The 14224-nt window shown below is 40.6% G+C and overlaps 1 protein-coding gene across 1 annotated transcript; it reads left to right on the top strand.

The window, feature by feature from the left end:
• The first annotated feature begins 3644 nt into the window (after positions 1 to 3644).
• Positions 3645 to 10277, top strand: LOC123243119 (phospholipase A2, membrane associated-like). The gene is made up of 6 exons (XM_044671302.1): positions 3645 to 3772; positions 3808 to 3858; positions 7597 to 7646; positions 7946 to 8090; positions 9786 to 9892; positions 10135 to 10277. Exons 1-6 carry the CDS (start codon positions 3645 to 3647, stop codon positions 10275 to 10277), a joined length of 624 nt encoding a protein of 207 aa, XP_044527237.1.
• Positions 10278 to 14224: the final 3947 nt, after the last annotated feature.

Genomic DNA, 14224 nt, shown 5'->3' with positions numbered 1-14224 from the left:
TAGGGTCTCTGAAGGAAGCTCAAGAAAACAATTTGATTTGTTTATAAATTTAGTCTATTTCTTCATCCATAAAATGGGGCATACTATATACTAAACTGATGATAAAAAAAATTCAAGAGATCATTGATTTCTATTGTAAATATGAAATATTGCTTGAGTTAAACTTATAGTTAGAGCTAGAAGACGTAGGAGAATACAGACTTTTAGAGCTCCAAGAGACTTCAGAGAATGTTCAAAGCAAAGAGGAGCAGTGTCAAGATGACTGGACTTTGGAATCTAAAAATCTGGGCTTGAGTGGCTTTCTACAGATCTTCTGACTTGAGGCAAATCTGTTTCCTCATGGAGAGAGTTGGAGTAATGAGATTTGTATTATTTACCTCACAGGGTCAATGTGAGGGACCTTATAAACCTTGGCAAAGGCAAAGAGAAATTGGGCCATTATACCATAGAAAGGATCCCTGCAAGCTGACTTAGAAAACCACATATTAACATTATCTATATTCTATTGTATTTTCTTTTTTTCTCAATGTTTGATAATAGTTCCCAATTACATTTTAATCTAGTTCCCCAGGAAAATCAAGTGTTTGACATCTCTGATTTAAAACACCAAATAAATATAAGTTATAGAAGCAGGAAGTCACTTGAGAACAGAATGTTAGAACTAAATGAGACTGAAGAGGTGATCTAGTCCCAAAACAGTCAACATTTTCAAGTTTGAGGACTCAATCTTCATATATATAAAGTTTATTTAATTAATTAGTTTAGAATTTTTTGCCATGGTTACATGATTCATGTTCTTTCCCTCCCCTCCTCTTACCCCCCTCTCATAGCCAACATGCTTTTCCACTGGGTTTTACATGTGGCATTGATCAAGAACTATTTCCATATTATTGATATTTGCACTAAGGTGATTGCTTAGAGTCTGCATCCCCAATCATATTCCCATCAAACCATGTGATCAAGCAGTTGTTTTTCTTCTGTGTTTCTGCTCCCACAGTTCTTTCTCTGGATGTGGATAGCCTTCTTTCTTATAAATCCCTCAGAATTTTCCTGGATACATTGCTTCTAGTAGAGAAGTCTATTATATTCTATTGTGCCACAGTGTATCTATCTTTGTGTATAATGTTCTCCTAGGACTCAATCTTAATGTCAAAAAAAGTTCATGTTCCCACATCACAGAAACTGTACTAATAATATTCACTATTTGCTCTTAAATGATTTCTTTTATCAGATTCTTATCAGACTACAACATCTATAGGCATTTGAAAGATAGTAATATCTACAGATTAAAAAAATATTATTTATTCAGTTTATTGGAAGCATGTTTGATTACTCATGAATTCACAGACCTTTTATAATAACTCTCATCCATTTGCTTCCCCCCTCCAGTTTCTTGAACCAAAGGTTGGGAACTACTTCTCTAGACCAAGCTTATCATTTAATAGATGAGGAAACTTAAGGACTATGAATAAAGTCAGTTGTCCAAGAGGACCCCAGATGTAGGAGTCCTGAAACTAGAACACAGACCTCCTAAATCCCAATCTTTTTTACTAATAGCTTAGAAGTCATGCCTGAAATTCTCTTTGGAGAAACATCATGATCTGGGGACTTTATCACACTTGTATCTGGAAGGTCTCAAGGATTTTGCTCATGTTTCCTTCAGGGAGTTTCCCTTTTTTTTGTAAACTATCGTGTTCCTCTAACTCATAGAAGTTCAGTCTTTAGTAGGTCTGCTTTCTTACCTATTTATTTTCAGGTAAAGTTCTCTCTTAGCATCTGTTTATTGAGAGAACGTCACATAAAAAATGTGTTTTTTCATCTACACAGGAAGTCTATCCCAAAGTATGGCCCTAGGGACAATGGATAATACCTCTATTCCGCCTCTTCATTTATTGTGGTTCTAGGTATCATCATAAGTGTCAAATCTGGGGTCTCCTGGTAGTAAGAAGCCAACATTCCCAAGTACAAATTGAACCTGATTAAAAATGTAACTACAAAATATTTTTTAAAATAAACAAATGTACAATAGAACATAGCTAATGGTAATATGTGGTTTTCTAAATCAGTATGTTGTCTACAGGGATTAATTTTTATTTGAGTCTGACAGCTCTAGTCTATATGACTTTGGACAAGTCACTTCCTCCCCCTGGACTTCATCCTCCTCATCTGTAAAATGAAGTAGATTGGATGAGTTCCCTTCCAAGCCCTAGATGATCTTTTAAGTTTCCTCTAAAATATAGTATAAAATGTCCACTTGCCATACAAAAGGATATAATGTTATCTTGGTGTGGTAGGGGGAAAGCAATAGGTTAATCATGAATTCGCTGAATACATGATTAAGAGTAAGTCATTTAGGGGCAACTAGGTGGTTCAGTGGATAGAGGACCAGGTCTAGAAATGGGGGGTCTTGGATTCAAATCTGATCTCAGATACTCCCTAGCTGTGTCACCCTGGGCAAGTCACTTAATCCCAAATGATTTACCCCTTTGAACCTAATACTTGGTATCAATTCTAAGACAGAAGGTAAGGATTAAAAAAAAAAAAAAGTCACTTAAGCTTAACCTCAGTTTTCACATCTGTAAAATAGAGAAAATAATATGGTACTATATACTTCAGAGGAATATTATAGAGAATCAAATGAGAAAATATAAACACTATACTGTCATAAATTATATTAATGTCAGCTATACCTATTGTTAGGGGCAGCTGAGTGGCTCAGTGGATTGAGAGCCAGGCCTAGAGGCTGGAGGTCCTAGGTTCAAGTCCGGCCTCGGACACTTCAGCTGTGTGACCTTGGGCAAGTCACTTGACCCCTACTGCCCACCCTTACCACTCCTGGGCCAAGGAGGTCCCTAGCCCGGATGAAAAAAGGAGGAGGGTTGGGCGTGGGGCTAGCAACCCCACCCTGTAAAAACTACATCTGCTAAAGAAACTGCAACCTAAAGTAGGGGCAGCTGGGTAGCTCAGTGGATTGAGAGCCAGGCCTAGAGATGAAAGGTCCTAGGCTCAAGTCTGGGCTCAGACACTTCCCAGCTGGGTGACCCTGAGGACTGTGTGTCCCATTGCCTACTGGTTGTGGCCCTATGCTTCTAGAATGGAGTCCCAGGACAAAAAAAAAAAAAATACCTATTGTTAAGCCAAGACAAAACCCTGAGATTCTGGTCAGTCAGACTAAATGATAGGAGCTTAATTCTTTTTTAATTTATTTTTAATTTAATTTTAATTTTTTAAAAATATTTTTTCATGGTTACTTGATTCATTTTCTCTCTCTCCCACCCCTCCCAAAGCCGACAAGCAATTCCACTGGCTTATACACGTATTTCCATATGATTCATTTCTGAAATTGAGTCATCTTTTAAAATCAAAACCCCCAATCCTATACCCCAAAAAACAAATGATCAATCCTATGTCTTCTTCTTCATTTCTTCTAGGAGCTTAAGTCTTCACCCCTCTCAGTTGCTACAGTCCCTGGTAGAAGAAAATGTGGCCCTAAATCCAATAAACTCTCCTACATCTTTCACTTGCAGCTCATTCTAACCACAAGCCCAGGTGCTTCTGTCGGGAATGGAGGATGGGAGTGAGAGGGGAGGAGGATTCTTTCATCTAGAGCCAATTTGGACATTTCATCCAGCCTGGAACTAACCATGCAAAAAGGACTTGGGAACGATGTGAAATTTGCATTGATCATTGCTCAAAGGACAGATGGTTTCTCACAATTGCCCCCAGACCAGCCTCTGATTAAAAAGATTTTCCATGTAGATGCTAGCATTATGTAAATGCTAATGTTCTTTTCTCCTTCTGTAACAGCCACCCTTCATTCTCCGCTATCCCCAACCTCCCTACCCCAAGGAAAACAGGGTGGGCTGTGGGCTATATATAAGGGGATGGCCAGGTAGACATTCGCAGTGGCATCAACGTCAGGGACAAAGCTTGTCTATCCCAGGTGAGTCTCAGGTGGGTACTGAGCAGCATTGGTGCTTGGCTTTCTCAACTAAGAAAAGGAGAGAGGAGTGAGGGGGCAGCATGATGAAAGACTGTGAAGGATACCTCTTAGGAGGGTCTAGAAAATTAGAAGGGATTCAAATGACTTGGAAGAAGGTCCTCAAAATCCATTCATGGAACCTTGAACTAGATATGAGACTGAGAGGAAAAGTTAAGGTTATTAGTACCTTTTAGAGGAAACTCAGAAAGAGCTCTAAGTGTTCTGCCAGCTGTAGATTCTGCTGTCCTTGAGGAGTTTTAAGACTGGTGGAAAGTCTAGTTTTTTGTTTTTTGTTGTCTTTTTTTTTTTAAACCCTTACCTTCCATCTTAGAATCAATACTCGGTATTAGTTCTAAAGCAGAAGAGTGGTAAGGGCTAGGCAATGAGGGGGTCAAGTGACTTGCTCAGGATCACACAGCTGGGAAGTATCTGAAACCAGATTTGAACCCAGGACCTCCCGTTTCTAGGCCTGGCTCTCAACCCACTGAGCCATCCAGCTGCCCCCAAAAGTCTAGTTTTAAGACTGGTGGAAAGTCCCCTTTCTAAGCCTTTAGTTTGGAGAAGTGAACCAGATTACCCATTTTAAAGGCATGAAGGGAAATAACATGGTGCATCCTCAAACCAGGAGTTGTTCAGGAGTTAAGACCAAGTCCCATCTCCAATACATGTTGGTTGTATAACTCATAACCCTTCGGTGCCCCCAGGCAACTAAAATTGTTAGCAGAGTTCATAAGGGTCTGAGAATTAGTTGAGTGGAACCTCTACCAATGAAATCACAGGTCCTGATCACCTCCCCCCCAAGAAGGCATGAAAAAATTTGCCACCCCCAAAAAATAGACCATTGTAAATTATATAATTGTGTAACTGAAGAGAAAATGATAAAAATGAATGCTGACTGGGAAAAGATTAGGTTAATCAAGGAAGCTGAGTTTCTGAAAGAGGGGAAGAATATGGTTTTTTAGAAGAGAAAGAAGGGTAGTGGAATGGATAGCGTATGAGATTTGGGCTAGGTCAGTCTCAGAAATAGAATCATAACTCTCCAGCAAAATTAAGTGAGAGCTAAAACCAATTTCCCTTTCCACAATCCTGTCTAACCCAGGCAGGGTTGGGGCCCAAGCAGGAGCCAGAAGTGGATTCCTCATTGGCCCTCTACCAATGAAATCACGGTCCAGATCCCCTTCCCATCATAGGTCCTCTGAATCAAAAGACCTGGGGGGGGGGGGACTGACACAACTAGCTCAAAGTATGATCATGGACAAGTCAGTTAAAATTCTCAAAGCCTCAGATTCCTCATTTGTAAAAGGGGAATCTTATTGGTCCTACTCAGATCACAGAGTTGTTGAATGGAAAGTGTTTTACAAGTCACAAAGTGCTATAGAAATGGCAGCAAACAGGGCAACAAAGTGGCCAGGCCTGGAATTGGAAGGTCCTGGGTTCAAATGTGGTGTTAGATACTTCCTAACTCTGTGACCCTGGGCAAATCACTTAACTCCTATTGTCTAGTCCTTGCCCTACTGGCTTAGACTTATTACTAGGACTAATTAGGTAAGGATTTGTTTGGTTTTTTTTTAAAGAAAAGAAATGTCATCAATTATTGCTAGAATGGACACAGTGGACACTTGGTTGGAGTGTTGGCCTGTTGTTTAAATGTTTGCCAGAAGCAAGTGGTTGATTGTATGTACAGAACCCTTATGATCCAGGCTCTGAAGCAGTACAGCATGACCTGAGCTAGATTGTGAGGACATCCAGGTCAGTCCTTGGAACATGAGAGCCTTGAGTCTAACCTAGCTGGATATCAGTGCCCAGCCTATAAACTCCGAATTCATTAAAGGGGGCTGTTTTCCCCTTCGGAGATAGCAGAGGAATCCACTTCTGGGCTCCTGCAGATAAATTTGGGTCCCAGCCCTGTCTGGGTTAGACAGGATTGTGGAAAGGGGAGTTAGTGTGGGAGCAGTCACCTTAGCTACCCCTAATTTTGCTGGAGATTTATGAGTCTATTTCTGGGGCTGACCTAGCCTAAGGCTCTTTTGGTTTCAATCCTCCTACAGTGAAGGCATTTTTATCAGGAAATGACTTAAGCAATTTATTGAAAGATTAAATCTATCATCACATTAATAGCTAACATGTATATAGCGTTTCAAGGTTAGCAAAGTACTTTACATACATTATCGCATTTGATCCTTACAATAGCAACCCAAGGAGGTAGGTGCTATTTAGCTCCATTTTTCAGATAAGGAAACTGAGGCTCGGAAAAGTTAAGAGATTCACATGGTTCATTGGCTGAGATGAGATTTAAAATGAAACCTCACTGGTTCTAAATATAACATTCGACTGTGCCAAGTTGCCTCTAGTTTGAATGTCTGCCTCTTTCATATATGCCTTTAGGAGTCCTGAATGAGCGTTTCTATGCATGTATGGGGGGAGGGAGGGTGAGGGGATTGGTTCCTTATTGCCTCTAAGGTAAAATTAAAATTTAGTCTAGCATTCAAGGCTCTCTTCATTCTAGATACCTCATAGTTTTATTTCAAATTAATGACTTTACATTTTAAGCCTTATTTCACATGCCTCCCCCTTTGACATTCCTCTAAATTCTAGCCAACTCTTCTTTGATACTTCATACTTCATTTCCATTTGTGCATCTTAGTTCAAGCTGTCTCTCCCATATCTGCAATCTAGCTTTGCTTTTCTTTCTAGGATCAATTCAGATAATTGGTTCAACTCCACCTTGAAACCTTGCTCCATCTGACTGCCAGTCTATCATTCCTCCTCAAATGATCTTATATTACATTATCTTTTTATGGGCTCTACTATTGTCTCAGCAGAATGTAAGCTCTTCGAGAGGGTCTGTGTCCCTCTTATTCTGCCCCCCCCCCAATGTCTAGTAAGTTTCCTTACCTATCTATAAGGGATAGGAACAGGACCTGTGTTTTTATTGGCTTAAGGAGCTGCCAGGTGAGGACTCTAAATCCCTCTATGGAGGAAGCTCGGTACCTGCTCTGTCATTCATAGGTTTAGATATCTGTGCAGAGAAGTGAGTGGTTAACAGTCTGGGATCACATAGCCAGAAGAGGTCAGAGGTGGGACTGGCTTTCCTTTTGGAGGTGAACTAACTCTCTCTCTTTCCCTCTCTCTTCCTCTCTTTCCTCTCTCTCTCTCTCTCTCTCTCTCCCCCTCCCTCTCTTCCTCCCTTTCTCTCTCTCTCTGCTCTCTCTCCTCACTCCCTCTCTTTCCTCTCTCTTTCCCTCCCTCTCTTCCTCCCTTTCTCTTCTTCCCCCCCCTCTCTCTCTGTCTCTGTCTCTCTCTCTGTCTCTCTGTCTCTCTCTCTCTATTGCACTGGGATGCATCACTTCAAATCTAGTAAGCACTGAACAAAAGTTTGTTGATGAATAGTGGATCTCCGAATCTGTGTGTTTCTATGGCTGCAGATGTGTGTCTGTTGTAAGAATAGATCAGGATCTCTTGAAAAGCTCACTATCCTGAGCAGATGCAGTTTTCTTCCTTCATCTTCTCAAAGCTGGGACAGACTGTGCTTCCTTATTTTTCAAATATCCTAATGCTTTTAACTAAGAGCTTATTCTCCCTTCCCAGGCAGAAGTTTGTGCTTTCTCCCCCAGGGCCTTCAAAATGAAGACCTTCCTCCTGCAGACTGTCTTGATGGCCTATGGTAAGAGCTGACTCTGTGACTTTTCCCCATACCTGAACCCCATGGGAGACATACTCCTGGGCTGTGCAAAGACCCCTCCCCACAACAGCTTCTGGGACTTCTGGCTCCCCAAGTCCTGCTTCCAATCCCTCTCTGTCTCTGTGTGGTAAGTCTGAAAGGGAGGGGAAAGAGGATGAGATCTCTTCTTTGATGGGAAATGTGGGAGAAACAAAGTTAGTAGAAGAAGAAAGGAAGGAAACAGGAGTCAGTCATTAGGGAGGAGGCTAAAGATGATGACAGACTGCATCTCTCTCTTGCAGGACTATTGCAAGTAGGGGGAAACTTGAGGCAACTTGAAGAAATGATTGAGACAGTCACAGGGATGAATGCTGAGGAAAGCTATGGCTTCTATGGCTGCCACTGTGGCTTCGAGGGGCGAGGGACCCCCAAGGATGCCACTGATAAGTAAGTTGCTCTGTTGGCCCTGCAAGGGTAGATATAACGGCTCCCATGATCTCCCTCTGCCTTGAACAAGGCTATAGAAGGCGGCAAGAAGCAGGGGAAACCCAGGAAGGGCATTTTGAGAATAGAATTTACAGAAATATAGAAACTATGAAGTCTACCACAAGTAAGGGTCAAAAAGATGGCAGCCAGATCAGATTGCAAATGGCTAACTATCTAGCACAGAATTTAGAGCTGGAAGGGATCTTGGACATCACCCAGGCCAAACCCTTCTTTTTCAAAGATGGTGAGACTAAAGCTTCAAGAGGACAATGGCTTGCCCCTCTCAAATCACTCAGATAGTATTTTGTTTAGGCCTACACAGACCTAGAGAAACCCATGTGGAATTGTTCCAAAGGTGCCCAAAACATGCAAAGCTCTGCAGATTTTCACACATGCTGGTGCCAAAGGCTGGGGGGGGGGGGGCCTATAAGTCCATAATGACTCACAGGCATTGGTAAAGAGGATTCATTTTTATTTAAGTTAAGAACCAAGAGAAGAAAGGAAGATATTGTCCCTGGGGTGGAAAGGAGGAATGGGGAAAGTCTAACTATGGAAGGAAAACAAGGTGTAGAAGACTCAACTGGTGTGTGAGCTGTCTTCAAGTCTTTTAACGGGAAAAGGAAACTTACCTATTTTGCTTGGTCCCAAAGGGAAAAGTTAAGGAGCAAATGTGTAGAAGAAGCAAAGAGGCAAATTTAGGCACAACATGAGGAAAAATTTCCAAATAATGAGTCATCCCAAAATGGAAGAGGATGCCTAAAGAACCAAACGAATCTGGGTCAAGGATGTTCTAAAGGAAAATTCTTGGTTCTAACTAGATTAGATGACCTCTAAGGTGCCTTTCAGCTCCAAGACTGTGAATCATCATCATCTTCATTTTATAGAGGGTCAACTTCCCTAAGGGCAGGCACTGTTTTGTTTTGATTTTCACATCCCCAAGACTTTTTATGATAAATAGCCCATAGTTGATGCTTATTAAATGCTCATTGACTGACACTGATTGCCATTAAGAATTCTCAGTGTCTATTGAGAATTTTCCAGTGGATAGGGAAAAACTGAGAATGAAGATGACAATGGTAGAAAAATGCTTTAAGATTACAAAGCACTTTACAGGCATTACTTCATATGAGGTAAGGACTACAGATTTTTTAACAGACCTGACTAAAAATGGAGTATTCAAATTGGTTCTTTTCCAGAGAATTGATTTTCTAAGATTCCTGTCCAGAACCCTGCAGAGGAAAAGAGAAGCAGAAACCCTTTGTTCTCTCACCCTTCCCCATATAGCAGGGGCCCCATGACCAATCCTTTCCTGCATGACCTGAGCAATATTCTCTGAGTCGTGGGTAGATTTGTTGACCTCTGTTACCCAAAATCACATTGCAGGTCAGCGACAGAAACTTTATGCCTCTGTTTTATAGTTCATGAAACCAGGGAGTTGGTCTTCCCTTCTAAGTACTCTTCTTGGGATTTAGGGTTGATCCAAGATCCTATGGATCCAGACATGGCAACATCCAGGCTACTTTCTCCATTGCCTACTTCTATGTCTCCTAATTGTTGAATAATTCTGAAGCAGAGCATGGAGAAGGCACTAACTATAATATCTGCTGACTGCTCCCCATGGAGGAGAGCAGCCCTTAGCCAGGGTCCTTGTTCCAGGTGCTGTGCAGCCCAGGGCTGCTGCTACTCAAAGCTGATAAAGGAAGGCTGTGACCCTACAGTGGTGAAATACAATTTCACCTACCAGGAAAACAACATCATTTGTGGTAAGATTTGTGTTTTCACTGATTGGGCACCCCAGATGGGCAGAACAGTGGCCTTGGGCTCTGCCCCCAAGCTCCTCAAGGGCAACCCTTTTGTGAGGGAGGAGCTGGGCACCTGCTTCCTATGTATCTTCCCCAAAGCACCAAGAAGGGCTTGTCCCATAAAGGGTAGGAGGGCTCAACCAAAAGGATAATTAACTGACTGCCTATGACCTCCAGCTCTTATCATTTGTTTCCATTTCCAGAGCCTGGAAGCACGTGCCAACATCGGACCTGCACCTGTGACAAAACTGTTGCCTATTGCTTGCAGAGAAATCTAGCAACCTATGATCCCAAATATCAAGACATCTTCTACTTCAAGTGTTTTGGGAATAACCCCTTTTGCTAGAGCTCAGTCTCTCCTCCAACAGAAAGGCAAAGCTAGAAGGAATCTTGAAGTTCTCTCTCCTTGTCTGGAGCCTTGCCTTGAGAAAGTCTAAGAAATCTGTTCTGTGGAGGGTCCAATGGGCTAAATGGAATGGGGAGGGAAAGAAGGCAGAAGAGAAGCCAGGGAAACCTAGCTCTGCTCCTCTCCCACTTTCTGGACCAACTCCACCTACTGCTCTAGGATACCTACTAAATAAAATATCCCATTTGTTGACTGTGTCTATGCTTGTCCCAGACCCCTTTCCTTTCCCCTTCTTTCAGCAGTATTCCCTCAGGCTTACTATTTACTTTCCAGACTTCTCCAGATGAATAAGGTAGGGATACAGAACTCTTGATTATCCATATGCCTCTTACCTATTGCACATCTTATCCCCACGTTCCATTTCCCCAGGGCCACCAAACATTCCCCTGAGCTGCCATTCACAGTGTATGCTCCAAGAATATGGACTCTGGGTGGTATCAGCCTAAATCAAACACAATTAGAAAGGTCACCTTGTAACCAAAACCAAAGTCCCAGACTGACCATTTGGGGATTATCTGGGCTCCCATCTTATTTTGAACAGATAATTCAGTATTGATTATTTCCACATGTATTTTATTTTATTTTAATCCTTATCTTCTGTCCTAGTATCCATTCTAAAACAAAAGAACAGCAAGAGCAAGGCAATTTAAATTAAGTGACTTGCCCAAGGTCACAAGCTAGGAAGTATCTGAGGCCATATTTGAACCCAGGTCTTCCCAATTTCCAGGCCTGGCATTCTATCCACTGTACTACCCAGCTACCCTTCCTTGACCTCCCTATTTATAAATACATGTTTAGGAAAGAGATATACAGAGAGAGAGAGAGAGAGGCAAGGGAGAAAGGGAAGAAGAGAGAAGAAACAGTCAGATATGGAAAAAGAGAAGAGAGTGAGAACAAGAAAAATAAACATGCAAAATCAAGCAAAACTCTTTGGCCACACCTTCCTCCAAATAAAAATGTCTCATTCTGCCCTCTGAACCTATCATCTCTGTTAGCAGGTACAAAACATGTTTCATCATGAATCCTCTATAATTGTAGTTGGTCATTGACTCGATCAGAGTTCCTAAATATTTAAAAACTATCTTTATAATATTGTTATTAGATAAATTTTTCTTCTGATTCTGCTCACTTCATTCATCAACATATATAAAGCTACATAAGTTTCTTTGAAGCCATTCATTGCATCACCTTCTTATGTCATAATTTGCCTAAACATTCCCTAGTTGATGGGTACCTCCTGGGTTTCCAATTCTTTGCCACTACAGAATTAGCTACTATAAATAGTTTTTGGACATAGGAGCCTTTTTCCTCTTTGAATTTTTTGGGATATAGACTGAATCACTGGGTGAAAATATTTGTATTTTTAACAGTTTTTCAAGTACAGTTCCAAATTGCTGTCCTGAATGACTAAACTATTTCACAGCTACACCAATAGTACATTACTGTACTTGTTTTCCCACAACCCCTCCAACATTTGTAATTTTCCTTTTTTGTTATCTTTGTCAATCTGATGCATGTGAAGTAGAACTTCAGAGTTTTAACTTTCATTTCTCTAATTATTAATAATTAAGAGCCTTTTTTTCAGATGGCTATTGATGGGTTGGATTTCTCCCTCATTCATTTCTTTTGACCATTTGTCAGTTGGAAATTGCCCTTATTCTTATGAATTTGAATCCATTTCCTGAATATCTTAGAAATAAGACTTATTATCAGATAAGCTTTCTGCAAAAGATTTTTTTCTATTCATTTGCTTCTTTACTAAATTTAGCTACAATTGTTTTGTTTGTTCAAAAACTTTTTAATTTTATATAATTGAAATTGTCCCTTTTACCCTCTATGAAGCTCTATCTCATTTGGTCATAATCTTATCCACAGAGCTGACCAACAATTTATTTCAAGTTCTTCTAATTTTCTATTTATCTCTCACAGCTTTATGTTAGCTTCAAAATTGATAAATATATCATTTATGCTTTTCTCCAAACAACACAGAGTCAGACATAGATCTCTGGAGTTCTCTGCAAGACACCTCCCACCATATTGACACTGAACCCATCAAGAAATATCTTTTGAGTCCAGGAATCCAATCATTCTGAATCCATTGGATTGTACTATTGCTTCATGTATATCTCTCCACTTCCTCCATGAGAATACTATGAGATACTTTATCAGAAACTATGCCACAAACACACACACACAAACACACACACACACACACACACACACACACTCACACACACTCACACACAAGCAACTGGCACCTACTGTTGATGAAAGGATAATGTTTTTGTTTTTTAATCATCACTTCATTTTCTAGATATTTGACAGTCATCTTTTAATTATTCATTCTAGAATTTCCCCTGAAATTGAAGTCAAGCCCATTGGTCTATAATTTACAGACTGTTTTCTTCTCCTTTTTGAAAATCAGCACATTTACCTTCTCCAGTCTTGTAGTGCTTCTTCCTTTTTCCATGATCTTTAAAACGTCAGTGACAGCAGCTTAGCAATCATATCTGCTAGCTCTTTTGGAACCCAAGAATGTAATTTGTCAGGACTTAGTGGCTTGAATTCATCAAGTGCAAACAGGTGCTCTCTTAGAACCTCCTTTTCTTGGGTATCATCTACTTGTTGACCTTTTTTGTTCTACTATTTCCAGTGTTAAGGTCATTTTCCTTGACAGAGAAAATAAGAAGGGGAAAAAAAGTAATAATTGAGAAGCTCTGCCTTCTCTTTATTTTCAGTTATCAGCATCTTAACCAAGTCATGTTAAAAATTTATTAAGCACTCAACTGTGTGCCACTGTGCTAAGCAATGAGAAAGACAAAAGAGAATCATGTTCTCAGGGAGCTCACAGTCTACTGAGGAAGGGGGAACAACATGCAAAAACTATGTATAAATTATACATATATGTATGTATATGTATATATATATGTGTGTGTGTGTGTGTGTGTATACACACATAGGATAAACTGGACATAATCAACAGAGGAAAAGAACTAGCATTAAGGAGGATCAAGAAAGTGGAATTTTTAGCTAGCACTTGAAGGGATCCAGGGAAGCCAGGAGAGAGAGATGAGGAAGTAGAAAAGTCCAGATATGAGGGACAGTCAGGGAAAATGTAAGAATGTCTTATGGGAAGAGTAACAAGGAACCCAGTGTCAGTGGACTGCAGAATATGTTGGGGGGAAAGGGTAGTATGCCATAAGAAAATTGTAAATGTTGGAAGGGGTCAGGCTATGAAGGGCTTTAAAAGTAAAACAGGATTTTACATTGGATCCTGAAGGTAATAACAAGTCACTGGAGTTGACTGAACAGGGAGGGTGACATGGCCAGGTCAGCTTTCTAAAATCACTTTGACAAGTAAGTGGAGAATGGACCCAAGGCAGGAACACTCACTAAAAGTCTAGTCTAGTCCAGGTGCAAGGTGATGGGATTTCATACAAGAGCGGTGGCAGTGCCAAATGAGAGAAGGGGACGAATACAAGAGATGATTTGAAGGTAAAATTGATAGGACTTGACAACAGGTTGGATATTGGGGGGGGGGGGGAGGGTGGAGAGGGAGAGAGAGAGAGAGAGAGAGAGAGAGAGAGAGAGAGAGAGAGAGAGAGTGAGAAGGGAAAGTGAGGAGTCAAGAATGACACCTAGGTGGCAAGAAGCCTGAATTAGTTGGAGGATGGTGGTACCCTCCACAATAATATAAAAATTAGGAATCAGGGAGAGCTTGGAAGAAAAGATAGAATTCAGTTCTGGACAAGATTTCTATTGGACCTTCACTTTGAGATACCCAAAAAATAACTGGTGATTTTTTTTAGGGATTTTTATTTATTTTTTTAACATTTATTAATATTCGTTTTTAACAGGGTTACATGATTCATGCTCCTACTTTCCCC

This window comes from Gracilinanus agilis, chromosome 3 (genome assembly GCF_016433145.1).
Source record: "Gracilinanus agilis isolate LMUSP501 chromosome 3, AgileGrace, whole genome shotgun sequence".
NCBI lineage: Eukaryota > Metazoa > Chordata > Mammalia > Didelphimorphia > Didelphidae > Gracilinanus > Gracilinanus agilis.
This window is presented reverse-complemented; position numbering and strand designations above follow the sequence as displayed.

Coding starts and splice junctions, on each gene's coding strand:
- LOC123243119 (XM_044671302.1), top strand. CDS start 3,645: ATGCAAAAAGGACTTGGGAACGATGTGAAATTTGCATTGATCATTGCT. Junction 3,773..3,807: donor CATGTAGATGCTAGCATTAT/GTAAATGCTAAT, acceptor CTTCTGTAACAG/CCACCCTTCATTCTCCGCTA. Junction 7,647..7,945: donor GACTGTCTTGATGGCCTATG/GTAAGAGCTGAC, acceptor TCTCTCTTGCAG/GACTATTGCAAGTAGGGGGA.